The 26690-nt window shown below is 36.3% G+C and overlaps 1 protein-coding gene across 7 annotated transcripts in view; it reads right to left on the bottom strand.

Moving 5' to 3' along the window:
* Positions 1–26690, bottom strand: part of JAK2 (Janus kinase 2) — a 94358-nt gene that overhangs the window by 15777 nt on the left and 51891 nt on the right. For all 7 annotated transcript variants that reach the window (XM_072858729.1, XM_072858722.1, XM_072858726.1 and 4 more), the window contains 15 exons: positions 22982–23105; positions 22070–22187; positions 21386–21531; positions 19086–19407; positions 16557–16676; positions 13398–13555; positions 11848–11959; positions 9938–10124; positions 8354–8481; positions 7703–7837; positions 5965–6052; positions 3717–3844; positions 2772–2910; positions 1300–1451; positions 77–227 (listed from right to left, as the gene is read on the bottom strand). In XM_072858729.1, coding sequence (XP_072714830.1) covers positions 77–227; positions 1300–1451; positions 2772–2910; positions 3717–3844; positions 5965–6052; positions 7703–7837; positions 8354–8481; positions 9938–10124; positions 11848–11959; positions 13398–13555; positions 16557–16676; positions 19086–19407; positions 21386–21531; positions 22070–22187; positions 22982–23105 — 2208 coding nt within the window. The remainder of the gene's footprint in view (positions 1–76; positions 228–1299; positions 1452–2771; positions 2911–3716; positions 3845–5964; positions 6053–7702; positions 7838–8353; positions 8482–9937; positions 10125–11847; positions 11960–13397; positions 13556–16556; positions 16677–19085; positions 19408–21385; positions 21532–22069; positions 22188–22981; positions 23106–26690) is intronic.

Genomic DNA, 26690 nt, shown 5'->3' with positions numbered 1-26690 from the left:
GGCACCATATGAAAATGAACCAATAGGAATCAGAGTTCTTTTTGTCTAGTGCATTCTTGTTGTATCACAGACTCACCTGGAGTGAACAAACTATTCAAGTCACGTATAATTGCTCTAAATGAAGGCCTGAAATCTGGCTCATAATCCATACAGTTGTTTATAAGGTTTGCTAGTTCTGTCCAGTTGGGGGCAGGAAGCTGGTGCCTGTCTTCATAAAACTGTAGTTTCTGGAATTAAATAGATAAAAGCCATTTTAATATACAACCATGAAGAGTTGCAGAAGCCTTAACATTCTCACTAGAACAGCCAAAAAATACAGCTCTCAACCTAGGCCTATTATCTCACCAAACGTACATCTGAACAATTTATGTCAAAAGCCAAGGCTGACAATGTAGCAAGACTGGCATAATTTAGAGTAATCAGTTCAGAAATTCCCAGTCAGTTACTAGTGGAAGATAAGAAAATAGAGAAAGATAATGAGAAACATGGTGTCTCCTTTATTGGTAATGTCATAAAACCTCAACTGGATGGTCCAGCAGAAAATTCTATCCACCTGTGAGCTGGCTGAGCTCCTCCAGATGTAAAAAGCTTCATGAGTACTATGAAAGAATGTGAATTAGTACAGGAGAGGAGGGCAACTTCTGAAATATCTATATAACTATAAGCTAGGTCTAGGTAGACCTTGGAGCTTATTGTAAGAGATTATTACAACACCTGAAAAATCAGATCAGGCTTTGTGAGAAGGTAACAGTCCATTTATAAAAATAATACTACAAATCTTTTTGTAGCGTAGTAAAGGAAATAATCTTTTTGCTTCCAACTAAGAAAGCAAATATGTAAGAAATAATATTTTTATGGAATGTGTTTCCCCTTCACGTCCTGCCGCTAGTTGAGACAAAGGTAACATTTCTGGTTTAGCTAAAATAGTAGAATTGTCTGCAACACGCAAAGTCTTACAGTATTGAAGAGGTTCAGTTACTAGAATAATGCCAATTAAAATTCACGTATGTTGTTAGGAATACTTTTTGTTCAAAGTGATACACTGTTGCAACAAAGCAACAGAAACATGAACAAGATAATACCGGCAATGCTGTACTTTGTCCCCATAAAATAAAAACAAACAACGTAAAAACAAACATCAAATCATCATTTCTGATCATTATCTACCAATAAAAGCGTCCTTTTCCTATAGTGGTCATGGGCCACAACACTTTACATGGTGATATAGTTACAACAGCAGATGTTTTAAATTAGAAGTGTCCCAAGAACTGTTATGACTTCAGACCCAGTAATACTTACTCTTGAAGAATCCAGTGCACTCAGAGGTTTGTCTCCTCCACTGCAGATTTCCCACAAAGTAGTACCAAAACTCCATTTGTCTGTGGCCAGGCTTAATTGTTTGGGATTCTCAATACATTCAGGTGGAACCCATGGTATTCTCTCAAGAAGAACTGTGCAATCATGGAAAGGAAATATCATGTTAAGATGAATAATAAAACCAGAAAACTCTGTAACATATTTGATTTAGTAAAAATTACTTTAGTATACATACGTATTTCATTCTGTAATGTGCTTTTAATACCTTTCCAAATTTTTGTTCCTGCCTAAAAAAACCCCCTACAGAATATGTACAAAAATAATATTTATTAATCAGAGTGGAGGACCATTAGTTTTATTGTAAAATAAGCCTAATGTTATAAAACTGCCTTAACATCATTTCCAGATTATATTTTTGCTCCGACTTCTATATTTCCCCCAATGTTACCAAGATTTAGTAGTTACCACAAAGGAACTAGATGGCAAAGAGTAAAAAGTACTTTGCTAGTGGTTGGCACATTATGGCACAGCAAAAGGCGCCATAACGAGGAATTTCATACTACTTGATTTTTAATCTTTTGATACTGATTGTAGTTAGAAGTTAAAAGATAGTATTGTACTGATGTAGATTTACAGCTCCTTAAAATGACATCTTGTAAGATTACTGTAGGCTTCTCATTTAAAAAGGGAGAGTTTAAACAGTTTAAACAGTGGAAAATAATTGCACTGCATTGCTTATAGTCTCTTAGATGAGTTATTTCTTTTGGCATGTATAAAATTACCAATATAAAGTGTGTTAATTTTTCCAAAATTATTAAAAAGAATAGATAAAGAATTGTAAGGTTACTTCAGTTTCATTAGCATAACAATCTTGCAACACTTTTAATTTCTTTTCATTTCATTAATTTTGCTGTTTATTAAGCATTAGAACAGCCTCAATGGCAGATGATAATCCAGTATTCTTAGCATCACCAAGTGGCTTCAGGTATTCACAAAGAAATGCACTGAAGATGGTTTTCAACTGCCAGGCAGCATTTTCAAAAGTGCAGTTACTTTCAGTTCTGAAAGCTTCTCCAACCTATAAAATACAACAACTTAATCTTGATCAATAATAGGATACTAAGTCCACCAGCTACCTGCAGATGCAACAGACCTACTCATGGTACACTATAGCATATTAATAGTACTACCAGTGAAAAAAAAGTTGAAAATGAGAACAGCAGGAAAAAAAAATCTCACACAATGGAGAATTGTGGCTTTATTTCCTGGAGCTATTTGCTGATAAAGAAGATACACTCCAAACTGCTGACTAGGACTGCAGAGATTATTTTGAAGTGACAGAGCGATGAAGGAACTTACTATAACAGAAGTACCTTGGATGGTGGTCAGAAAAAAAAACAAACTTATTTTTTAAGTCAGAAGCATTAAACAAGAAAGCTGACACAAAGACTTACTGTCTCTTGGCAAAACTGTGATACTGATGCCAGGATCACTTAGTTTTATAAACGGAAGGTTTCCAGACTTCCTGTCTTCCTCCCTGATAAGCAAGATGTTTTTTGCACAGACATTCCCATGAACAAGGCCTTTATCCTCCTAGGAAGAGAAATGCATCTTTTACATACTGACAAAAAAACTGTATGGTCGAAGCAGTATTTAAAAACCAATACTTTACAGTATGAGAGAAATATCAGCAAAGAAAATAGTGATCATAGATTAAGTTGATCAAATCTCAGACATTTCATCAGTTCCTCTCAGAGTTATAGTTTCTAGCCAATTTTCATTCATTTTAATTACCTACCTACCTACCTACAGTTTCGAGTTTAAAACTATTTGATAGATGTTAACTCAGAAGAGTACTGATCCATCAGTATGATCCATTTAAAATGAATACAAGAACATTTAAACTCTGTTAAAGGGAATATTCATCTAATCACATATCCTGTCTTGAATAATGGCCTTTATGTTGAATTAAAGAGACTATAAGGTTGGGACCTAATGCACAAAAAGCATGTACGAGCAGTTTGAAGAGTACAACGTTTTCCCCTCCCAGTGGTTAACTACTAACACTACCAGGAAATAGTTTATGTTCACCATCATGAGCTGAGGTGGGAAAACCAGGAAGGACTGATTCTGGGGGAGGGAATTTTTTATTGGAAATGTGTTTTTATTTCACGCTAAAACATAAAGCATTAAAAAAGGAATGGGAAATTCAATTACACTTTGTGCAAGACACAAAGGTCTGTCCTTGGCTATCCACTAAATATCTGGTATATACTCAGCCTATTTTCAAATACCCTCCACAGTTTCAAGAAGTAGGGTAATAGCTCAGCCATTCTACGTGTATTAGCCTGAAACACTTGAATTCTGCCATTAACAAAACTGAAGAATAAACTACTTACCAGAAAATGCATGGCTAATGCCAACTGTTTGGCTACTTCCAGCTTCCACAAGATATTGATAACATTTTTGTTCTTTTTCAGATATGTGTCCAAGGATCCAAATTTTACATATTCTTGTACAAGGATATCTGATTTAAAATAGTAAAAAGAGTAACAATTAAAACCAACAACAAATAATGGAATTTCAGGACAGATTCATTACTCTAGTACTACCCATCTCTTTCCTTCATACCTTGTTGGTGAACCAACTATAAATTCAAGACTATATGACATCTGAGTATTGCCACAAATATTCTATGTTCTTTATATACTTCTTCAGGGTGTGGAAGTTCGTCTACTTTCTTCTCAAACACAAAATTACTAGATTTAATAGTTTTTTTACAGAATAGGTTTCTGCCTTAACAAATCCAGTGAGCATCCTTCCACCCTCACTTGAAAGGCACAATAAATAACATAACTTCTGATAAAGCATAGTAGTGTACAGCAATATCATGTAGTGAGTCGAATAACATTCAAGTCATTCACTTCATAGTTGTTTACAATCTATATTCTTAGTGAAAAATACCATGCTTTGCTGACAAAAGATGCTTCTCTTGAGAACAGACTAATATGTGCACTAAAAAAAATTTGTGTGTATATATATATATATATATATATATAACATATGCCTCCATGTAGTCATCCAGCAAGTAACCCAAGAAACAAGATCCATTTCATAGTACTGCACAGTCCTCATCAGTTTCAATACAATTTCAAATTGCATGACTGAACTCTTGCCTTCAGCTGCAAGATGCTCACATTGCAGTGCTTCTCATTTAGACTCTAAAGACACTGGAAACTACTGGTATTGTATTTGGTTATAACAAATAAGCTGATTGTTATAACAAATTTATTTTATAGACATCAAACTTTTTTTTTACAATTATGTGAAGCAATTTTCATCAAATCTGTACATCAAGCGTGTAACACACAGAAAAAATAACAGCCTTTCTTCCCATTTCTTAGTAACTGCCTCTTACCAAACTGTAGAAGTCTACTGCCTTCAGAAATAGAACTGTCTATAGAGGGCAACTGTGATCTAAAGGAGAAATAAGTAACTATATACATCTTTAGATGATTTTTTTTTTTTAATTATACACTTGATCTACTTGAAATTGTATATATATGCCCCGTGCCTGGTACAATGAATAAACTAGAAAAAACACTTGTGCGCATTTTTGCGAAGAAACTGGTGTAACAAGTTCTTGGCCAAACATGGTGCTGTGCCTTCTCCAGCCTCCTAAGAGAAGCAACTCCTCATACAGAATCTACCCTTCCTTTTGCAAATTCCTTCTCTCTTAATGCAGGCAGCTGCCTATGTAATATGCTTATCTAGTTATTATAAAATGCTTCCTTTTGTTACAAATCTCTAATCACAGTAAAAAAAATTGTTTTAGGGCAAATGACATTTCTGCCCAAAGACTGAATGAAGAGGAAAAACTGTCAAAGTGAGACCCAGCAGCACATATTCAAAGATCACACACATAAGCATATGATAACCATCCAAAATCAAGATTTCATTACAAGACGTTATAAATGTATTTCAGGTGTTCTTAAAAAAAAAGACTTATTAATGAATAGTCACAATGCAGTAAGCTAAACTGAAAACATGTTCTACTTCTGTAGACAATGCAAACATTTTTCCTTTGTTAGCATTTTGTAGTGTTTTTGTTGAAATAATGGGACCTCATGTTTTCAGAATGGGATCTCTAAATCAAACTTCCCAAAGCGCTATATTTGTGCTTACAAAATCCACACATGGCTGGGAAAGAGTGGCAGTTTCTGTGTTTCTGATCACAGTAAATTATTTTCTTGGGTAGCCAAGCAATTCCCTTTCTAGCTAACCACAGTTGATACAATGTAGAGGTGCAATTTTTCTGGCATTTCAAAAGGTTGTTTCAGAAGTCCAGCAAAAGGATTCAAAAGTAAGATTTTCAGATCGAACAGACACAACTGAGTCATTGACAGAGGTTACTGTTCACACTGACTGTATTTACACTATTTTTCCATTTTCTTTGTTATCACCATATTAACTAGTTCTCAGACACCAAGACTAATACTACTGCAATGTGAACACATATTGGGTGTCCAGGTGGTGTGACAGGTTGTGTTGTTTTGTTTCTTTCCCCTGCTTTTACCCAGAACCAACGGCAAACTCTAATGACAGCTGTATAAAATTAGTACAAAAAGATAATTAATTTCTACTTACTCTCCTCTCCACATACGCAGACTCCATAATTTAACACCAAATGTTTGTAAGAAAGCTGGCTCATCATACTTGCTGCCTCAAAGAAGGACTTTGAGGAAGGGGAGAGAGAGATTGAGAGAGGATAAATATCAGTGAAAACAACCCCCCAAAACATTAGAGAGAGAGAATAAATATCAGTGAAAACAAAACCCCCAAACATTACATGATTTCTAATAGATTTATTAAAACCATGTGCGTTTTTTAAAAACATTTAAACTTCCATCTCATTGCAAAGACCCTGTGTAACATATTTTACATTGTTTGTGGCTGGTTTAGGTTTGTGTTGGGGTTTTTTGGGATGTTTTTTTTTTTTTAAGTAATGGATAATCCACATTCCAGAGAGGTTAGCAATCTCTTTCTGCAGGCAGGTGTATCTCCACATTTTAAAAAGACTCTTTTCTTCCATGTCAGTCAACTAAGTAAACAGCAGACAAATTCATGATGCACTATTCAGTTTCAAATTTATTCTTTCATAATGCACTATTCAGTTTCCAATTTATTTCTTCATACCACATTATTAAGTTAAAAGTCACGAAGCATTATATCACTCATCCGCTACTGCAAGACCTTACCTAACTTTGTCAGGAAGGTTTCAGATACTTTTATTTCTTTAGACATTTTTTAAATTCTCTTCAGTGGCATCTCCAACTACACTTGCTTGTGTACTGATTATTCACCCAACAAAACAAGGTCAAAATCTGCACATTTTTCTTCAGGTGACTATATTTGTATTTCTGTACTCTTAGTACTTTTAACAACTGATTTGCACTTAACTTTAGAATGTAGGTATATTACCCACCTTATCAAAATTAAAATATGGGTTATAGTTTCTTTACTGTTTTCAACTGTCCAAAGTGTATGCCTACATTGTTTATGAATATTAGCTATCCAAAATGTCTTTTCCTTTTTTGCTTACATTTTCATATAGATTTGTCTTAAGTAACTGAAAAGTTCAGTAAACAATGGACTGGTTCTCTTGGCTTGCTGTAAAAACAGCTAGATTAATTAGGAATTCGATACAATTATATAATCAAAATAAACAGCCATATAAAGTTATATTAATATATATTAAACACTACCACATCTTGTTAAAGTCTTTAAAATTAAATTCTCACACACACAGTCTTGGCTCAATTATATTACCAGTGTATTAGTTTTTGCACAAAGGCACTTCATGTTTGCTCACAGCTTCACTCAAACAGTGAAAAGTCTAAGTGAATACAGATGATTCTACATATGGCAAATGTTTCTCATGCGTAAATACTTCTGATTTTTTATGACTTGATGTGAAATGTTGATTTTACTGGATAATCAGTATGACTCCAAAACATTGAAGATAGTCTACGAAAAGAAAGTAATTTTCCATAAATGTTGGTCCCTCATCTGTACATAATGAATTTACTGGTAAAGGTAATTCTGTAGCCATACCACCTCTCCTATCGTACAAAGAAACTGTTCTCTGGCTCTCAGTGGGTAGCTCTGAATTCTCTGATGGATGGTAGGGAGAGAGGAAATAAAGTACATAGGTGTACTTCCCAAAGTCAGTCTCAAATCCATCTGCCCAGTGTCACAAGGCCAAGAATGAGCTTGGTTCAACATACAACCCTCTATCATATAACAAATACTTGTTTATTGTAAGAAGAATAATCCTCAGCATAGCATGAACAAAAGTTATATAGCAGTCAACAATCACACCAACCTCAGAGTAGTTTCTATGCACTTTATCCAGCACCTTTAAAAGAACTTCAGTTTGATGGAGCTGGCCATAGTCTCCCACTTCTTTCCTTACACCTTTGAAAATCTTAGTAAATGTTCCCTGTCCAAGACTCTCCTCCTAAAAGACAGGAAGGACACAGATGGGGAAAAAACCCAGAAATCTCTGCCTGTTTTGCAAAAGATCTCAAACAACCACCCTAAGTAATGTATATCCAAATCTTTACAGCTAGCACACCTCTAGAGTTGAACTGAGGGGACAAGGAAGCAACTATATCAGAAACAGCTTAAATTGTTGCTTATTTTTTATTGACTCCTCAAGGATCTCAGAAAATAATTTGCTGCAAGAACCAGACAGGAAGGAATTGCTGTTATTAAGATGTATCTAGACATCCCTAGAAGTAAAGAAAACAACTGCAATTGCAGTCAAAAGGACAATTCTTATTTAAAAAAATGCAATTATTTGTATTAATGGAAAATTAAAAAAAAAAATTCTCTCACAACTCTTAACTAAGGAAAGATTACAGCAAAATCTCCTGGCTCAGATAAGGCTCTTTTAAACATATATTGAGGTTTTTAAAACTTAGTGTGTATTAAACGAACCATCTGCAGTGGAAGAAGCAACTAATGGACTTACGAATATCAGGTCCTCATTCCTGATCTTGTGAAAGACCATCTGGTTGACATTATTGTGTCTCTGCAGCGTAGGTGATGAAGGTACATCAGAAACACTATTGCTTCTGAAGACTAGGAGATTTGATTTATCTGGGAGAAGAAAGAGGGGGGGGGGGAGAAAAACAAAGTAAATTTGTAAAATATAAAACTAAAGCAATATTATTTTGGAAGGATTATTAATGAGAAACTCGTAATCCAACAAAAAGAAGATATCACATTGAGATCAGTTTATTCAAAAAGCCACGCAGTATTTCATTAAACAGATTCAAAGTCTGATTTTTTCTAATCGGCAAAAACATTTAGGTTCACTCAGCTATCTTAAGTTTCTTAAGTACTCCTACTTTTGAAAACATTCTGAAAATATTCCTGCCTCCTTTCACATTTTAACTTCTGCTGTATTTGTAATAACAATCACGGATGGAAAAAGGGTATGTAAGTCACCTTCTTCTTTTATATTATGAAGTCATCCTGTTAAAGATGTGCATATCTTTCTGATGCCTCTTTAAAGCTTTTACATATTTTTGCCCCAGCAGAACTTTAGTGATCCTCACTGTCTGATGTTTAACAGAGCAATTATTCTTTGAGTGATTTTGAAAAAAGGCTCTCCACAAAGTAGAGCAGGTCTTTTAGTTAAACTAAAGCTGATAGGTACATATTTATGGGTATATGCAATTATATTTATTCCATAATTCATAATTCTGATGCATATACATTTTTGTTTGATTTCAATGGAAATAAGGTTACAAAATTATTCTCTGTAATGTGCATATGTATTTACTTGTCAAATCTTTTCTAAGCTTTTGAATCCATTGGCTAATTTAAATCAAATTTGAGAGAGGTAAAAGTGATATCAAATAGTCTGTTCTCTCACGTTTTTGTTTAAATAAGGACTTGGATAGAGACAAAGACTAACTAATATTAACTCTAAGTAGTACTACTTATAATAAGCAAAAAGGGCAGACGTTATCAGAATTCATAAAGGGGAAAGATATTACAAATATCAAAGCTAGGCAAAAACCTTTAATGTTAATTCAAGAAAAAAACCCCACTCCTCAGGCAGGAGCTCTATTCCGTGCGTATTTTTCAGTGTTAAAAAGAAGCTGAAATCACACTGCAGCCTTGGCATAATTCAGCTAAGATGACGACAAACAATGAAAGAAATTCACCGGCATTGTTGCTTACATTGCTTATGGAACTATCTTCAGTGTGAAATGATACATTTAATGGCTCTTTCCTTCTCAAGACATGCTGCTGCACACAATGCACTGCAATTAAGAAACCAGTTTTGCTTCTAATCATGAAACTGGCTACCATGATTCTTTCTGGAAGACCATCTTATAACCAAGTAAAATTTGGCAGACACTAGGACTGAAAACTATGACTAAGATGATGAACAAATAGGTCAGCGAAATTTAAAAACACCCACACAAACATATATATATATATATATATCTACCTACCTGAGAGTCATTTAATGTTAACTTATTCTTAAATCTTTAATCTAAAAGTTGGAAATCCTTCTGCTTAGAAATAATCTTTCTCTTACCTTTTGGTTTTGGAGGACAGCATTTGATGAACTGGAAAATTATGCTGTCTGAACGGACAGTTTCTGTCTGGTAACAGGTCAACAGATCCTTAAGATTACCAAAACTTCTCTTGGTTCCACTAAGATTATATTCTCCATTCTCATTCTTCGTAATTAAGCAGTGCTTATAATCAGTGGTATTCTCACGCTGCAGAGATTTTTCCATTAAAAACAAAATTGATCAATACTTAGTACTTAAAAGCTTATTTAATTGTATAGCACTCTGCTAATTAAAGAAAGAATGCTTCAGCAAAATATTACTATAATCTGTTATTTTGTTCTCACTATGTAATATTGATTCTGAGAAAACATGATTCTACTCCCATCACTGGAATTAGTATGCTGATGCTAAGAAAAACAAATGTTACAAAATCTGCAAAGATGGAGCTGAGAAAACAGATAATGGATCCTAGGAAAAATCCTTCAGAGTTGGTAAAGAAAGCTTCTTCACCCTTACATGGGGTAATATCAAAACAAAATTTTGTTGTAAGCAATAGCCCAAATGCTCATGTTCAGTGTTCCTTTGGCAAGCATTTGGAGATCTCAGCTCTTCTGTGTATCTGTCATCTACGGTACAGTTCTAAACAATTAGTTCCTAGCACAGATTTTCAATATGCACTGAATTATTTTTACAATGAGTCTTGAAAAGATCCCATTAAACATTTTTAAGCAAGAGGAGCTCTTAATAGTGTTTTCATGGTCCTTCACATCAACACTGCGGAAAGTGTTCCAACAAATTCTGAATCTCAAAAGCTTTCTAACGGCTTGCCCAGAAACAATCAGAACAAGAAAAAAAAAACCAACCAACCAACCAAACGTGGCTAGATCAGTTAATGGCAGGCTTAACTCACAAGCTTGACTCTCAGACTTTGACTCTCTAAGCTTGCTCAGGGACTGATCTCGTAGTCTAAAAAATTCCCTATCAAACACACTTCACTGACTGGACATAGAACTTTTGTGAAACTGATCTTAAAACAGCTGTTTACTTTTCCATCCACACATCAACAGTATTTTGTCATTTTCAGTGATGTACCTATCTCTGACAGTATTTAACGAACTTGTTAGCTTGCTGCAAACCAGCAGGAAAACCCATGTATTACCTTCCCTAGTTAAAAACCCAAACGTAGATCTGTTAATTTAATTAAAGGAGAAGCCCATCCTTGGAACAAGATCATGCAATTATGTAACAGAAATACTGAAGTACTGTACTATCACTAACTGCAATCTCACAGAGGAGAGGTACATCTGGTTCTTTAGCTGCATAAGAATTGCAGGCGTTTCAAGGGTGACTCTCACTCTAGCTAATACCAGATACCCAGCAGGAGACCTGTGTTGATGTAACAGCTGCCAAATAATCTGGCAGGCCCAGCACTGGGGATGGGGACAGGACCCAAACCCAGAAGAACCTGTGAAGGAGAGACACTCTCAGATCACCAAAGGCTGTGTACTCAGTCTAACTAAGCCCTATTGAGGAAGTGGGAAGGGGCAGAAATCCCAGGAAAAAATCCAACTAAAACCCCCAAACCTTAGAAAACAAAACAAAGCAAAAAACCCCAAAACACTCCACCACCCAAACATTTACTACAGTCCCAAGAGCCATGTCACCATCCACAGGACTCTCAAGCTCTCTTCCCTCCAGCTGTCTTGTTCCCCTAGGCATATGGTATGTGTCATTAGCAATTCTTTACCATACAAGTATTTTGATGTTTCTCACAAGATCCTGAAAGTTGGCCAATCTGACAGAAGTAGCTACAGAATATACACATCAGACAAACACTCAGAAGAGAAAATTCAGAATCATTTGCTGGACATCCCAGGCTCATTATTGTAACACAATAAAGATTATACAGGTACTAAGGCAGAATACAAACCTCTATAGCAAAGGTGAGGAAGTATTTTTTAAAATCTTTAGGGCTGCAACGAAGAACGTAGAAACCAGTCTGATTACCCGCTTTCTTCAGTTTATTGATAGCAAAGTCCATGCTACAGTAAAAAAAAAAGTTTAATATTGCATAATTTCAAAATCCAGGAACATCAGAGTTTGGCCAATGAGCATTATTATCAGATATCTAATACAACGACAATTCAAACTCTCAGGTTTTACAGCTTCCTTTAAGTTAATCTTTTTGTCCCTTTATTTTCCAATATTCAGGGTAGCTGCTTATGTAGAGAGCAGTATATTAAAAATTCTTAATACTGAAAATGCCACAATTATTTATTTGATAAGAAATCTTACAGCCTAAAAAAGTATATTATCCTAGGCTTATGACTTTCAACATCCATTATGGAAGAAGCTGTAATAAAACTGCCTAATAAATAAGCTAAAATTAGCAAAATATTTGTGTGAGTGAAAAAGGTAGGTTTAACTTGGGAAAGGGCTAACAGGAAAGAGGAGCTGAAATGAAACATCATTTGTTACTACAAGAACAATTTCCTCTTAAACAAGCCTTGCTAACTATTTCTATCCATCTCAGGGAATGAGGAATAGAATGGCTTGGAAAGGTCCAGACTCATTGCACATCCTTCTAAACAGTCCTAAATAAAGGTCAATATACAGCATTAGTCATTAGTGCAAGAAATGTGATTAGAACTATATAGGTCTGCATCCTTCTCCTTCACCTCTTCTGAAGGTTATAGCACCTATCCTCTTTCTGTCTGGGAATTTACAGAACTGTTCTGTATTAGCTGAGTAGACAGTGCTAGTTTCATGCAACTTGATATATCTTGCATATATCAGCTTTCAAGCTTTCTGTAGCTAAAGCAAATATCCATTTTATTCTGCCCAACAAAACATTTCTAAGCTCCCATGTGTGCTTCTGCAAACAAGAAACAATACTATATGAACTATTAAAAAAATTTTTAAAAATTCAATGACAGTACTAAATTCTTCCTCTAAAAAAAACGAACAACAAAGAAAGCAAACAAGGAGACAACATTCCTTAAAAACAAAAAAAACCCTCCAGTTTATATGGCTAGCAGTTTACTACAATCCTTGCTCAAATATTGAGGAGAGTGTTATCTGAATTTGCCTTCTTCCCCTTGGCACTCAGATAATGTAACTGCTAGAGGCTCCAGTGAAAACATTAGATCCTCTGTCTATGACACTGTCTGTTGCTGCCATGGTAGTAACTATAATTCTGTAAAATCAGCATCATGACTTTGCTGCCTGTCTCACTTGAAGAAAAAAAGAATTCTAAGGGAAGAAAATTAAAACCAGAATCTTTCCATTTATTTTTTATAACACGTCAAGAAGGCATTGTATTTTGCAAAGTGAAAAATAAGAGGAAAAATGTAAAGCATTTTATGTTACATGAATGTTAATAAATACACATTTCAAGATGTCCATCATGATTCACAGTCAACTAAAGTTCGTCTTTCAACAATAATATCACCTTGTTATATTGCTAAAAAAATTGCTTACAAAATTGGTCCATGGCAGTTGCTTTGGATATTTTCAAGGACTGATGGTGGTGCTACTTCTTTACAGAGATAATGGTGAGCATCCGCAGTTAATCTGTAATATCCGTCAATTAATGATACAAAGGAGAGAGCTTCTCTTAAGGACTGAAATTCAGCCTCCTGTTAAATTGCCAGGGGACAAGGGGAGGGGGGGAGAGAGAGAGAATGAGAATTTCAGTTTTTAATAGGCAACACAAAATTCCTGGATATGGTAATGGTATAAAAGATATAAATATACACATACATCTAAGATACCTATACTGTTTTTAACTGTTTGTATAGTTCTACCTTCCTAGTGCCACCCAAAACTTGTTAGCAATCTTCAATGTTCAAAATTAAACCTAAACCAAATAAATCTTCCCTAAAAAACCTCTTACTCTAAGTATATGAAAAAGCAGAGGAATGCTGACAAAAGGGAACATTTGAAAGGGAAAAACTGAGTAGATACAACTCAGCACGGCAGACACCTACTGCGCTGGCATCACAGTGTTATTATTTTTCCTAAAGAAAAGCCTTCACTTATCAAAGATTTAGGGGGCTGCAAAGAAAAATCTCTAGAAAAGTACCTGCCTGAAAATTTAACTAGTAGTCAGCAAAAATTGGCACCCTGAGCTGGATCACAGATAGAAGCTGACCTTTAACTACTATGAAGAGAGGTGCAATGGATGGAAGCAGGGAGAAGAATAATGTGGTCAAAGGAAAACGGGGTGTGGAAAAGGTGTATGCAGAATACGTTGAACAGGTAAGAGCAGGGCAAAATTAAATCAATCTGTAACAACATATTTATTACTGCCAATAAAGGAAAATAGTCTATTTTTATGTAGTTATCTATATTTTCTTAATATTTTGACAGTTGTATGAGAGCATTAAAGACTGTCTTTACTTCAACAAAGGAGTGTTACGCTACCACGTATAGAGTCACACTAGATTTCATTCAGTAGCATAGCCCAACAGAACAGGCTTTAGTACGTGCTGCACAAGTTTGCCCGTGACACTAGGGACACACTTAGTGGCTTAACACAATTCCTTGGCAAGTTCTTTGCTAGACAGCAATAAAAAAGCTGGTGCTTTTAATCATGTGCCAAGAATTTGTTTGGAGTTTTCAAACTCCTTATTAAAAGAGGGCCTGGAAACAACTATATTTCCAGCTGTTTCAACATGATTGGAAAACCCACACAAACAACACACCTAGAAATCCAGCCATTTTAAATCAATCTATGTATCCTAAAACTGTGTAAACTACATTTCTATAATGAATTCTACTAACTGTGTAACAGGTTAAACTAAATCACAAATCCTAATTTACACATCAGCTGCTTCTGGTGTGTAAAGCATCCACACACAAATCATACACAGAACAGCAGCTACTGCACTTTTTCCTACTCTGCCTTACTCTTCAGTAGCTTTTTTAGACAAGCTCTTGGAAAGTCACTTTTACCTGCAGAAGCATATGCAGTCAAGTACCTAACTACTGCTATTGAAAATTTTTAAAGAGAATTTTAATGGTTTAAGATTAAGGAAGCCTCCTCCACCAATCAGAAATACAGTTAAGCTCTCAGCATCACAGATGCACATCACAGATATTCCAGCTACTCTCACGTTTCAATAAAAAGCGTTGAAAAAATTTCGAGTTCTTAACAGGTCATTAATTCTGTGCCATTAATGCAGGAAATGAATGTGAATCACAATTCTACTATAAATGAAATAAACCATATGCCTTTTTTTTTTAAAAGCACCATTAGAGAGACAATAAAACTAGTTAATGCTTATTGAAATATTTTCAGAATTTTTAAAAATTATTTTTACAGAAAAGAAGTACATAAGCCGTACACAGCTTTTTAACACATACACAGAGAAGGAAGCTTTCTGGTCACACAAATGCCTCAGATGGGGAGCCATGAAGGCCCACAGACCAGCCATGAAGATAAAGGAAGAAACACCTTGTATTGGGTTTGCATAGCAAGGTTTTGGTAGTGGGGAGGGCTACAGGGGTGGTTTCTGTGAGAAGCTGCTAGAAGCTTCCCCCATGACCAATAGAGCCAATGCCAGCCGGCTCCAAGACAGATCTGTTGCTGGCCAAGGCTGAGCCCATCAGTGACGATGGTAGCACCTCTGTGATAACATCTTTAAGAAGGGGAAAAAACTGCTGCACAACAGCAGCTGGAGGAGAGAAGTGAGAATATGTGAGAGAAACAACTCTGCAGACACCAAGGTCAGTGAAGGAGGGGGAGGAGGTGCTCCAGGCACCAGAGCAGAGATTCCCCTGCAGCCCTCCGCAAAGTTGAGCCTGGGAGATGGGAGAGGTGGAGGGAAGGTGTTTTTAAGACTTGGCTTTAATTCTCATTACCCTACTCTGATTTGATTGGCAACAAATTAAACTAATTTCCCTGAGCCGAGTCTGTTTTGCCCATGACAGTAATTGGGGAGTGATCTCACCCTGTCCTTATCTCAAGCCACAAGCCTTTTGTCATGTTTTCTCCCCCTGTCCAGTTGAGATGGGGGAGTGACAGAGCGGCTTGGTGGGCACCGGGCGTCCAGCCAAGGTCAACCCACCAGACACCTATGTGACAGTTATACCTGCTGGAAAGCCTGACTCAGGTGCAATGCTGAGTTCAAACTGAAACAATTTAACTTTTTACATTAGTGTATAAAATACTTTTAAGATCTTCTTCCAAGAATTTTAAACAGCAAAAGCAATGACATTAATTTTGTCCCAATACTCATTTTCTGTGTATCATCATTCCTTCAGAGCATTTTGAAGCCTTTTTCAATGTGTTGGTCACTGGCAGACAGCTTACCATGGCAGCATGGAAACAGTATGCTCGATAGCTAAAACCACAGTCAGGTTTAAGACTCCAATAAAGAAAAGAACCAAACTGCATTATCAGATATCACCCTCAGCTATAAATGCCTATTTCTATTTCAGTCCATGCACAGAGCTTTGAATGCAAAAGACCTTTGGTGCTGTGATACGCCGCTTATACCGCTGAAATGCATTTAGTTTTACCTCATGCTTAATTAACATGGTAATTGGTTATACAATAGTATAAATACCACAGCAATCACACAGTCTGCTCAAAGCAACACCTATTTGAAAAAACAGCAAGAAAAGTAAACAGACCAGATTCTTGCTGTCTTGTTTGTGAATGGTGACAATTCTTCTCTCACTGGAGCCTTCTTGGCTTGCTTGTTTAATGCTGACATCAATGATATCAGGAAAATCACAGTATGTTTGTAAATCCTGCAATAAATATTAGTTATATAATGTCAGTAATAACAGCAATTAAATGTCAGTAATAAATAGCAACTAAAAAACCCCACCTATTTGCAGCATTAGAATTCCTACAACTCTGAACTTGTAAGGTAGCAACAAAGAGGATCATAAAACCTTGAACGTGCCATTACAAATAAAGACAGGAGTTTTGTGTTTATGGGACCACCACTAGGAGCATCAATTAAAAAATGCACAAAGATCCAGGAACCGTGAATGGAAATATCCATATATAGGCTCGGGTTTTTTTATTGTAGATATTTCTTTGCTCTGTAGTATTTTGTGAGGATTAACAATGGAACATTTTGATTAATCTTTGGGGAGGGATTTTTTTTTTTTTTTTGAGAACTTATTATTAGCATCCTGATTAAAGAGGTTTAGAAAGCCTGTTAACAATCCAAAATGTCATGGCTTTGTTCAGAGTGATAGAAGCTGCAAAATCTGCTACCAAAGAGATAGATGTAGTATGAATTAAGAAAGGTCTAAGAGAAGGTTCTGCTATCATCCATGGTCATCACTGACTAGGTAACTTGAAGCACTGATCCTAATTACATGGGAAATCCAAGACATTTTCCTTTGATAGCAAGTTCAGGTAGTTTTTGATACTATGATATTCTGTACCACTTCCTTCAGTCTTTCACAAGTCAAATTACAATGTCATATAAATCATACTTTGTTTTGTTTTCTGTAGAACTTCAGATGCTAAGTAACATCCTTAAATAAAGGTAGATTTATCTATCTAAAATTATTCTTCCAAAGCAAATAGATTTTATTCAAGTCAGAATACCCCATTTATATGGCTGCAAGCATATCCTAATATAGGAACAGGTGTAATAATCAAGGCTGTAAGACTCAGTGGGTATCAGCTAGAATAAATCAGAATCAGCTCAAATGCACTGAAGTCCCTGAAGCTCTAGTTGTTCATCTGGTTGTTGGAAATGTGAACTGGCAAAACAAATTTCTTCACAATCTACCCCACATATGTCATTCCTGCCTTCAAAAAAGAAAAAATTTTGTTTCAATTCAATATCTTAATACAGATTCATCAGTATAGTTTGCTGAAACAAGAGTCATGATCTCATTTACAAGCAGCCTTATTCATTTATTAAGTTTTCATAACCAATTTTATAAACACGTTTCTGTACCAGTGAAAATACATGCAGCCTACACTGTGTCTCTGTCAGTAAGTGGGATGATAATGTTATTAATTATGAAAAAATAATTTGGCAATCTCTATAGGAAATCCAATCAGTTTAAACACTACTCTTACTAAAGGCTTGGTTGCCAAGCCCAAACAGCATAGCATGCATAAATTTTGTACATCTAAAACTAGAAATTGCAAAATCCAACATTTATGTTAGCTCCTGCCAGAGCAACTGGCACTTACAGGCAACCTAGGAAAGGCAGAGGGCTGATACATAACAACTATGAATGAGGTAACTGGACCTAACGTTAATCTACAAATATTCTAAGAAAAGCACACTTTAAAAATCTGGGTATCTAATCAGATTTTCTTTTTTTGTTAAGTATTACCAAAAAACCAGCATTTTTACAAATCATTATAGCACACTGTAAAAATACAACCTTTTGTAGTTTGGTCTTGACTGCTATATATTATGCATCACAACTACCAAACTAACTGATGCAATTATTTTGGAAAACTTACATGTGCTCCACTTTGCCCTTAATTTTACCTTTGAAAAATTCCCACACTCTCAATATATACTATGAGTTTGTATCAGATTCTGGTAAATTTGACAAAATGAATAGTCACGCTGGGAAATCACACACAAAATAAATAATACTGATAAATAAAAATGCAACAGCATATGATTACTAGCACTTATTGGAACCATTTAGCATCTAATTCCTGAACAAAGAGTATATGGACTCCGCAGTCACAGAAATGTTACTTTACATCTGCTAGCTCAGACACTGGTAGGAGTCTAACTGCAGCAGGAAAGAGGTATAGGGAAATTTACCTGGGTTTTGGAGTCCTTAAAACCCTGCTTTCAAGGAGAACTTGAGGATTTGTGCATTTTACTTATACCTGGGGCCAGCGTCATTACTTTTCCACACTGATTTTTTTTTTTACAGTAATGAAGGTCCAACACCGAATTTTTCATTTGTCAAGCACAAAAGTATTACATGTTAAGTACTGACTTTCTTCTAATATTTCAATAACAAACTAATTTTAAAGTCCTGCACTGTTTAAGTCAATACATTTCTGTAAGCCTCAGCCATACAGAAATTGTATCATCACTGTGAAGTAAAATTTACCTACCAAATTTACCTGGGGTAAATCAGAACTTCTAGCATAAGCTAATCACTCTGCTACATGATAAACTGCACAATCATTAAAATAATAAAAGAAATTACCTGCTCTGCCAGTCTCTCACAGTCTTTAAGTTTTCCTCTTGAGCACTGAATTCCACCATTTCCAGTTATTACAATGGTTGCAAAACTTTCCTCTCCAGAAGGGTCTCCACCAGGTTCTTTTACTTCAAAAACCTCTGAATAGAAGGCAGACTGAAGGGTTTCCAGATTTATAAGATACTTAAGTTTCAAGTTTCTGGCAGTAGCTTTGCATTGGCCAAACTGTTGTATAAATTTGCGGAACCTGTACCTTATTCTTTTTCGTGTCAAAATGTGGTAGTCTTGGATTTTTGCTCGCACACATTTAGGTAAAAACATTTTGTAGCTGTGAACACATAACCAGCAAAAAAACTACTAATTTTATCCATTAAATCCAGCAAAGATAATTAGTTCTCTGCTAAACAAGTCAACATGAAAATATCTTTTCCTCTAAATGTAACCTTATTCTTTAAACTGTAGGATAACGAGGGTCCTTTCTTCAATCTGTAGTATGTTCTTTCAAATACAGCCCTGTTTTTTCTTCTGTTTTCCTTTTTTTCCCCTCACTCAGCTTCAACACACATTACATAATGCATTTTCCATAAATCCAGACATGTCTGTTCTAGTCATTACTGAAGTTTTGAGGTAAGGCAGAAGTTACACAGTTGCTTTGTTTGGTGAAGAAGTTGGAAAGAGGATACTGCATGGATAGAGGCAACTACATATATAGAGGACAGATCTGGCTGAAAATACAGGTGGTAGAATACAACACTGTGGTTGGTCGTCACTGAAGTTCCGATATGTGCTGGTTTTGGCTGGATAAAGTTAATTTTCTTCATAGTAGCTAGTATGGGGCTACATTTTGGATTTGTGCTGGAAACAGTGTTGATTCCACAGGGATGTTTTAGTTAGTGCTGAGCAGTGCTTACATAGAGTCAAGGCCTTTTCTGCTGCTCACCCCACCCCACCAGCGAGTAGGCTGGGGGTGCACAAGAAGCTGGGAGGGGACACAGCTGGGACAGCTGACCCCAACTAACCAAAGGCATGTTCCATACCATACGATGTCATGCTCAGCATATAAAGCTGAGGGAAGCAGAAGGAAGGGAAGGGATGTTCGGAGTGATGGTGTTTGTCTTCCCAAGTAACCATTACGTGTGATGGAGCCCTGCTTTCCTGGAGATGACTGAACACCTGCCCGCTGATGGGAAGGAGTGAATGAATTCCTTATTTTGCTTTGCCTGCGTGTGTAGCTTTTGCTTTACCTGTTAAACTGTCTTTACCTCAACCCACATGTTTTCCCACTTTGACCCTTCTGATTCTCTCCCCCTGTCCCAGCCTGGGGGGGGGTGTGAGTGAGCGGCTGGTGATGCTTAGTTGCCAGCTGGGATCAAACCACAACACTGTATCACAATTCATATTCTATCAAGGGCCAAAAGAGTAGTTTGTCACCTGCAATCAGCTGGCCAATTCATTGTCTCATTCTGTTTTTCAATTCTCCTGCTAGGTTGCATTGAAAGACAAACATCAAGCATTAAGTACTAAGCAGGGACAGAATTAACTCAGCTGGAGTGGAAACCGATCAGGTTGATAAAACAAAGTGAATCGATAAACTCAAGGAAGTTTATCAGAGATCTGCCCAAGATGGTTAAGAGCCTGGAGCACGTGACATGACAGAAGAGATGTAAGGGAGCTTGATTTGTTCAACCTGGAGAAAAGAAGGCTCAAGTAGGGTGTCCTACTAATTGCCTTCAACTAACAGATGGTCATGGAGAAGACTGAGTTAGACTCTACTCAGACACACACAGTGAAAGGACGAGAGGCAACAGACTCACAGTATCACAGAGGAGACTGATTAGATACGGAGAAAAATCTTTCTCAATGAGGGTGATCATACACAGGACAAAGCTGCCCAGAGATATGGTAGAATCTCCATCCCTGGACATGTTCAAAACTTGACTGGATGAGGCCCTGAGTAACTTCATCTAACTTTGAAGTTGGCCCTGACCTGAACAGGGGATGGATCTGATGACTTCCAGACATCTCTCCCAACTCAAATTATTGCTTACATCCTTTCCCACATATGAGTAGCTGCTGCCTTACCTCTCATTAAGAGAGCCAAATCTATGTACCCAAAACCACAAGTGACCACATGATACAAGCTTTCTATTAATACCTAGTTTACACTATAGGTAAGTTCATGGAATCATTATGCTAGAATAAATCAACTGCCAACAGCTGAACTTCTCCTCCCAGATACTAATGTGCAAAAATACGGTTTTTAGAGATCAGATAGATGTGATAACAGTTACAAAGTATGGAGTCACCTGACTGAATTGTAAATAGCCAGTGGGGTTTGGTCCTTTTCTTTGGCCACTCTCATCATATCCAGAACAGCCATTCCAAGGCATTCTTCTTGTGTTTCGTGAGTAACAGGCATCTGTATCCATCCACTAAGAAAATCATCTCGCCACTGAGAAAGAAGAATGCAAGAAAGTAAATTAAAACTGTAGCACTGCTGCTCATGAATAAAAGTTTTTTTGGGTGTGGTTTGTTTGTCTGTTTGTTGGGGGAGTTGTTATTTGGGGGGGACTGGTTAAGACTGCATTCTTCTAAATTAACACCTTCATCCACATAAAGCCACACGTGTTCATAATGGATTCCTGCTACCATCCTGCTTAGAAACATGGTTTTCAAAATATTTTTGTTTCAAATCTCAAAAAGGTCCATATGGGGAGGATGTTCTACATTGTGTCAGTCCAAAATGAAAGTCACACTGAAAAGCTTCCACATGGTAGTGGCACAAGAAAGGAGCTACACACTGCCCTCCCCACAACTGCCACTCCAGCTTCACCTTTCCAAATACACAATATGACATGGAATTTAATTTTCATCTTGGGTGCGCTTCAAGCTGTCAAAAGAGCCTAGACAGTTACTATCAGAAGACGTGAAAGGGATAATACTAACAACCTTTACCAATCTGCATTAAAAAATAATCAAGCAAATCATACCTGTGCAAATAGGTAAGACATGACAAGATCATCAAGAACAGGGCTTTCTGCACCTCGAAGAATGCCATACCGATATGCTCTGCTGGTGCCATTACAATACCAGTGGGGAAAATAAAACCTGTTAGGAAATATTTAAGTAAACATCAATAAACAGATACTTTTGCATACCAACACCAGGCATTATCGCTTTCATAGAGATGTAATTAGTGTTGGCTGGTTTGGAGGACCAATATGAAACCCCAATTAGTCAATAGAAGGCTTTGGATCCAGTTCTTGGGTGTCTGAAAGTACTACAACATTTAAGCAGGGTGATAACCTGTACTGGTAGGAACAAAGAGCTCTGCAAAGTTATCCTCACTAATCAGAATATAGAGAATTTTGTATTACTGTATTCCAGTTTCCTTTGAGACAGTTCCTAAAGCAACACTCAGGCCACATTATGCAATGTAAATAAAAAAAATCTTTTACATAAGAAAAACTGCGACTGTAGCCTTAGTCATCCACATTCAAAAATCAGGTTAGAGAAAAATGGTTCTATTGCAGACATCTGCCTGAGCACATAGGATAATTACTCTGCATTTCAGAACTGCCACTAATTTCAAATAGGCATGCACAAAGGAGATGAGGTGTATCATTAAGAAAAATACTATTTTTACTTCTGCTATATTTTTTATTGTTTGTTTCTTCAACCCAACACGGTAAACATATGTTATATAGACAATTGATAAAATATCTTATTCAAACCTACTCCCGTAATTTTGATTCTTTTATCTATCCCTTATCAAGATATCACCAACAATCTGTCCATAACTTCTTAGAGAAACTATAGTTTAACTAAATATCTTATTGGTTGTGTTTTCTCACATAGTTTTGTTTTACCATGAAAAGTGCATAACATTTGATTTAGATTACCTTATCCGATAAATCAGGATGAGTCTGGTTGTTTCATCTACATGGAAGATGTGATTTGGGGGATACCACATTCTCTCTGTTTCACTCATGAGTGCAAACATGTTATGATACACTGGCATGATACCTAAGCAAAGAACAGAGAAGCAAACATTTATAGGAAATTGTTTTCACAAAGAATCAACCTTATTAAAAAAAATATGATGGGTTAAAAGTAGCAGATTGGCACGTCCTCCAACTACTCATTACACTGCTCTATCACTGCCAACAGCATTGCAATCATCACCCCATAACCTGTAGACTGGTTTTGCTGGTTTATTTTCTCATTCTTCCTTTATGTTCTCTGACTGCAGACTGTGTTCACCTGTTATGCTATACTTCACTGTTAGATTACAAGATTTTCTCTGTGTGGCATTTAATACAATGGCTTCTTAGCCTCTCAGTTTAGTAACAGCAACAACAGTACATTACCTTTTTCCTTATCTTTTCCAAAAACAGAGCTAGGCATTGATTTTAAGATTTTAGACTGATAAAAAATTAAAAGTAAAGCAATACAAAGGAAGTCATCATGACTAGGACAACCACCTGCCATTTACATTCTAGTAGCTCAGTTGAGAACAAAACCAACCATGTATTGTTAACTAAACAAAACTGGAAAATACTTTTTTCCCCCTCAACAATTCAGGATTGTTTTAATGAGAATTGACTGACAAGTAATCCTACTTAATCACAAACCATAGAAATCAGTTGAGCATCAACTCTTCAGCAGCACCAGAATTTTAATTTGGCTTTGGAGTTCCCAGCTGAAGGTACAGCCTAACATAAGACAGATGCCACAGCACTGTACTATGCTGCAGTGTTATGCATCCATGCGATGCCAGTGCTACAACTTGGAAAACAGGTCAAATGCCTGAGAATTGACAGCACAAAAGGATGAACTTCAACCACTAACAAACATATTCTGAAGACAGGAAGAGATACAGGTCTAGAGGTCAGAGGACAGGATGAAAATTACAGTGTGAAAGTCATAGTAGGTCATAATGAAAGAAAACTATGTTTACATTAAAGCAAGACACTTTGCGGGAAGAAGGAAAAAAAAATATTGAAAAAATAACAGATAGAGACAACAAAAGTAACTTAAAATTACATTAAGAGACAAAAGAATTCTGGGAAAAGGCGAAGTACTCACAACCCTCCCCAAAGACTTAGAATGAAATCATAGAAATTCACATAAGAAACCAGGAGGGGAAAAAAAAAAAAGTCCCACATTTATTTCTTCCTGTTCCAAACAACATCTAGATAACTACTGAAGCAGGCAGACCCAAATTTCTTTCATCAAATCTTAAGCTCATGTAAGACAATAAGTTAGAAACGACTAATTAACTCCATATATAAAACTGCATAAGCTTGTGGAACAAAAAGTAATTCAGTTTTAAAACAAAACTAGCTTAAGTTTGTTACAAAATGGGGTTTGTCTCTGTAGGGAGCCAGTAAGAGGGCTAAGAACAAGAGGTCTATTGTGCAGATATCAGATTAAACTGCTGAAATCTACAAGCTAATCATCTGACACTTGTTTAAACTCAAGCTCACAAAAATATACCAGAACTACAGGTCCTAACACGTGATTTTCTATGAAAAGGAGTCATAGACTTACAGGAAACTACAGAAATTGAAAGAATTATGTAAATTAACCAAAGAGAAACCAAAACTAAACAAAACCCCCAAAGGAATAACCCTGAAGGGATTAGTAACTGAAGGATTGGCTGTAAATCTAGATGTTGCAAATTTATGGTACAGTAAGATGTATTTGATCCATCAGAGATTTGAGAAATATCAAATTAACTCCACAAAATGAAGTTAAAAAGAAATGTATCCCACGCAGCCAAACATGGCTCTCATTTGATGTGTGAAGTGGGATAACTAGATTACATTACAGATCAGTTGTCTATAAAGCAGTAACAACTGACTTAGTAGTTTTAAGGCTCTGTGGTGTCTGTATCCCAGATAATTTCAGATCAATTACAGTGTAATTCACGTGAATCGCCAGCCTTTTTCAGGATTCTAGCCAGATGCTAAACACCATTCAAGGCAATGCTGAATATATACCTAGTCTTACTAATACGTTTCTCCTAACTATTAACAATCGCATGTAAGCACACTGAACAAGAAAAAATTTCCAAGTCATGTTCTTAAATTCAAATGTTAAGCTGCCGTATTTCACCAAATACATTTCACCAGATACCACCACCCTGCCCCGCCTCTCAAAAAAACCAAAACAAAACAAAAAAACCCCACAGATATTTCAATCCAGATCATATCATTGCCATTCTGAAACTTTACCTGAGCATGGAACATGACTTTGGAATTCCCCCTACAAATCAGAAATGTTGGCATTAACAAAAAAGATCAAAAAAAAATCCTCTTTGCTGTCTTCCTATGTATGAAAAGTAAACTGTGCACTCATCCATCCCTCATACTTTAGCATTTGTAATTCTGAATGGTAACTTGTACCTTTCACTGCTAGCGCTCAGTACAGACCATATGTGTTTTTCAAGGAAAGGAGTTACGCTTTTTTTCTTTTTTCTCCCCCTTAAGAATTGTGCATTTGTACCAGAATATTGCTACACTTGAAAATGTCCTACAATTATACAAGTAGAACAAATCCGCTTATTAGACTCTTGAAAATTGTCCACAAATTCTGACGAAAGCAGAGAGGCCAGAAACATCTCTTTTCACATAATTCTTACAAGCACTATTAATTGCAGGGACTTTTCAAATGAATGTTAACTGCAGGATTTAAGTGTTTACTCCAGAAAAAAATGAAAACCAAAAGACTGGGGGTGGGGATGGAGCTGTTGGGGGGCGGGGAATCAAAGTCTTCTGATGAAGCCTAGACGTGTCAACTATAGTGAAAACTTCTGAGAAATGTATTTTCAACACAAGTAAAATCAGAAAAGCTGTTCACAATGGGTACTGAAAAACCTCCCCTGGATTTCTGCACCAGACTAACCATGCTATCAAATCAATCAATGGTTAATTAGGAGAGGAGACTGATTCAGACATAATAAAGCAGAATTGTTCTCAACTTTGCCTCTCCAGCAAAGGCTATTAAATAAATTTTCTGGACTATTGCAAAGACAAAAACATGATTATCTCTTGGCAAGTATTTTATTTAGTACATAAGGCTAAATAAAGGAGCTTCATCATACTATACGGACTGTCAAGTAAAATTATGAAAGGCTGTAACACAGCAGAAGTTTGTTCCTCAAACTTCTACCTCAAGCCTAAAAAATGAATGATTTACATAGTAGCTTCTTCCTTTCCTCATTATGATTTTAGAACTCCACATCCAGACAAGTCACACTACTTCATTTACCCTGAAGCAGCTAAGGAAATACAGTTTTTCTATATTTCCTCCTTTGTTGGCATTAGGTACCCTTTCACGCATACAGTATGTTTTCATTAGGTAATGTGCCTCTGTAAAGAAAAAATAAAAACCAGAAACTGTAAATCACAAAAAGCCATGACACCACTATGAAATGTGGAAGCCATGTGTAGTCTACAGTAGAAATAGTGTCTTATGAAACTGTCAATTCAAGCATATTAATAAATATTTCCTTCATTAAAAGGAAATTCCAAATTCCTTTCTTGGCAAAATGGAATTGTCCAGAGTTCTGACTAACCCATTCCTCACCTTGTGGGGGTGGGGGTG

The sequence above is a fragment of the Ciconia boyciana genome, chromosome 4 (assembly GCF_034638445.1).
Source record: "Ciconia boyciana chromosome 4, ASM3463844v1, whole genome shotgun sequence".
NCBI classification, from domain to species: domain Eukaryota; kingdom Metazoa; phylum Chordata; class Aves; order Ciconiiformes; family Ciconiidae; genus Ciconia; species Ciconia boyciana.
This window is presented reverse-complemented; position numbering and strand designations above follow the sequence as displayed.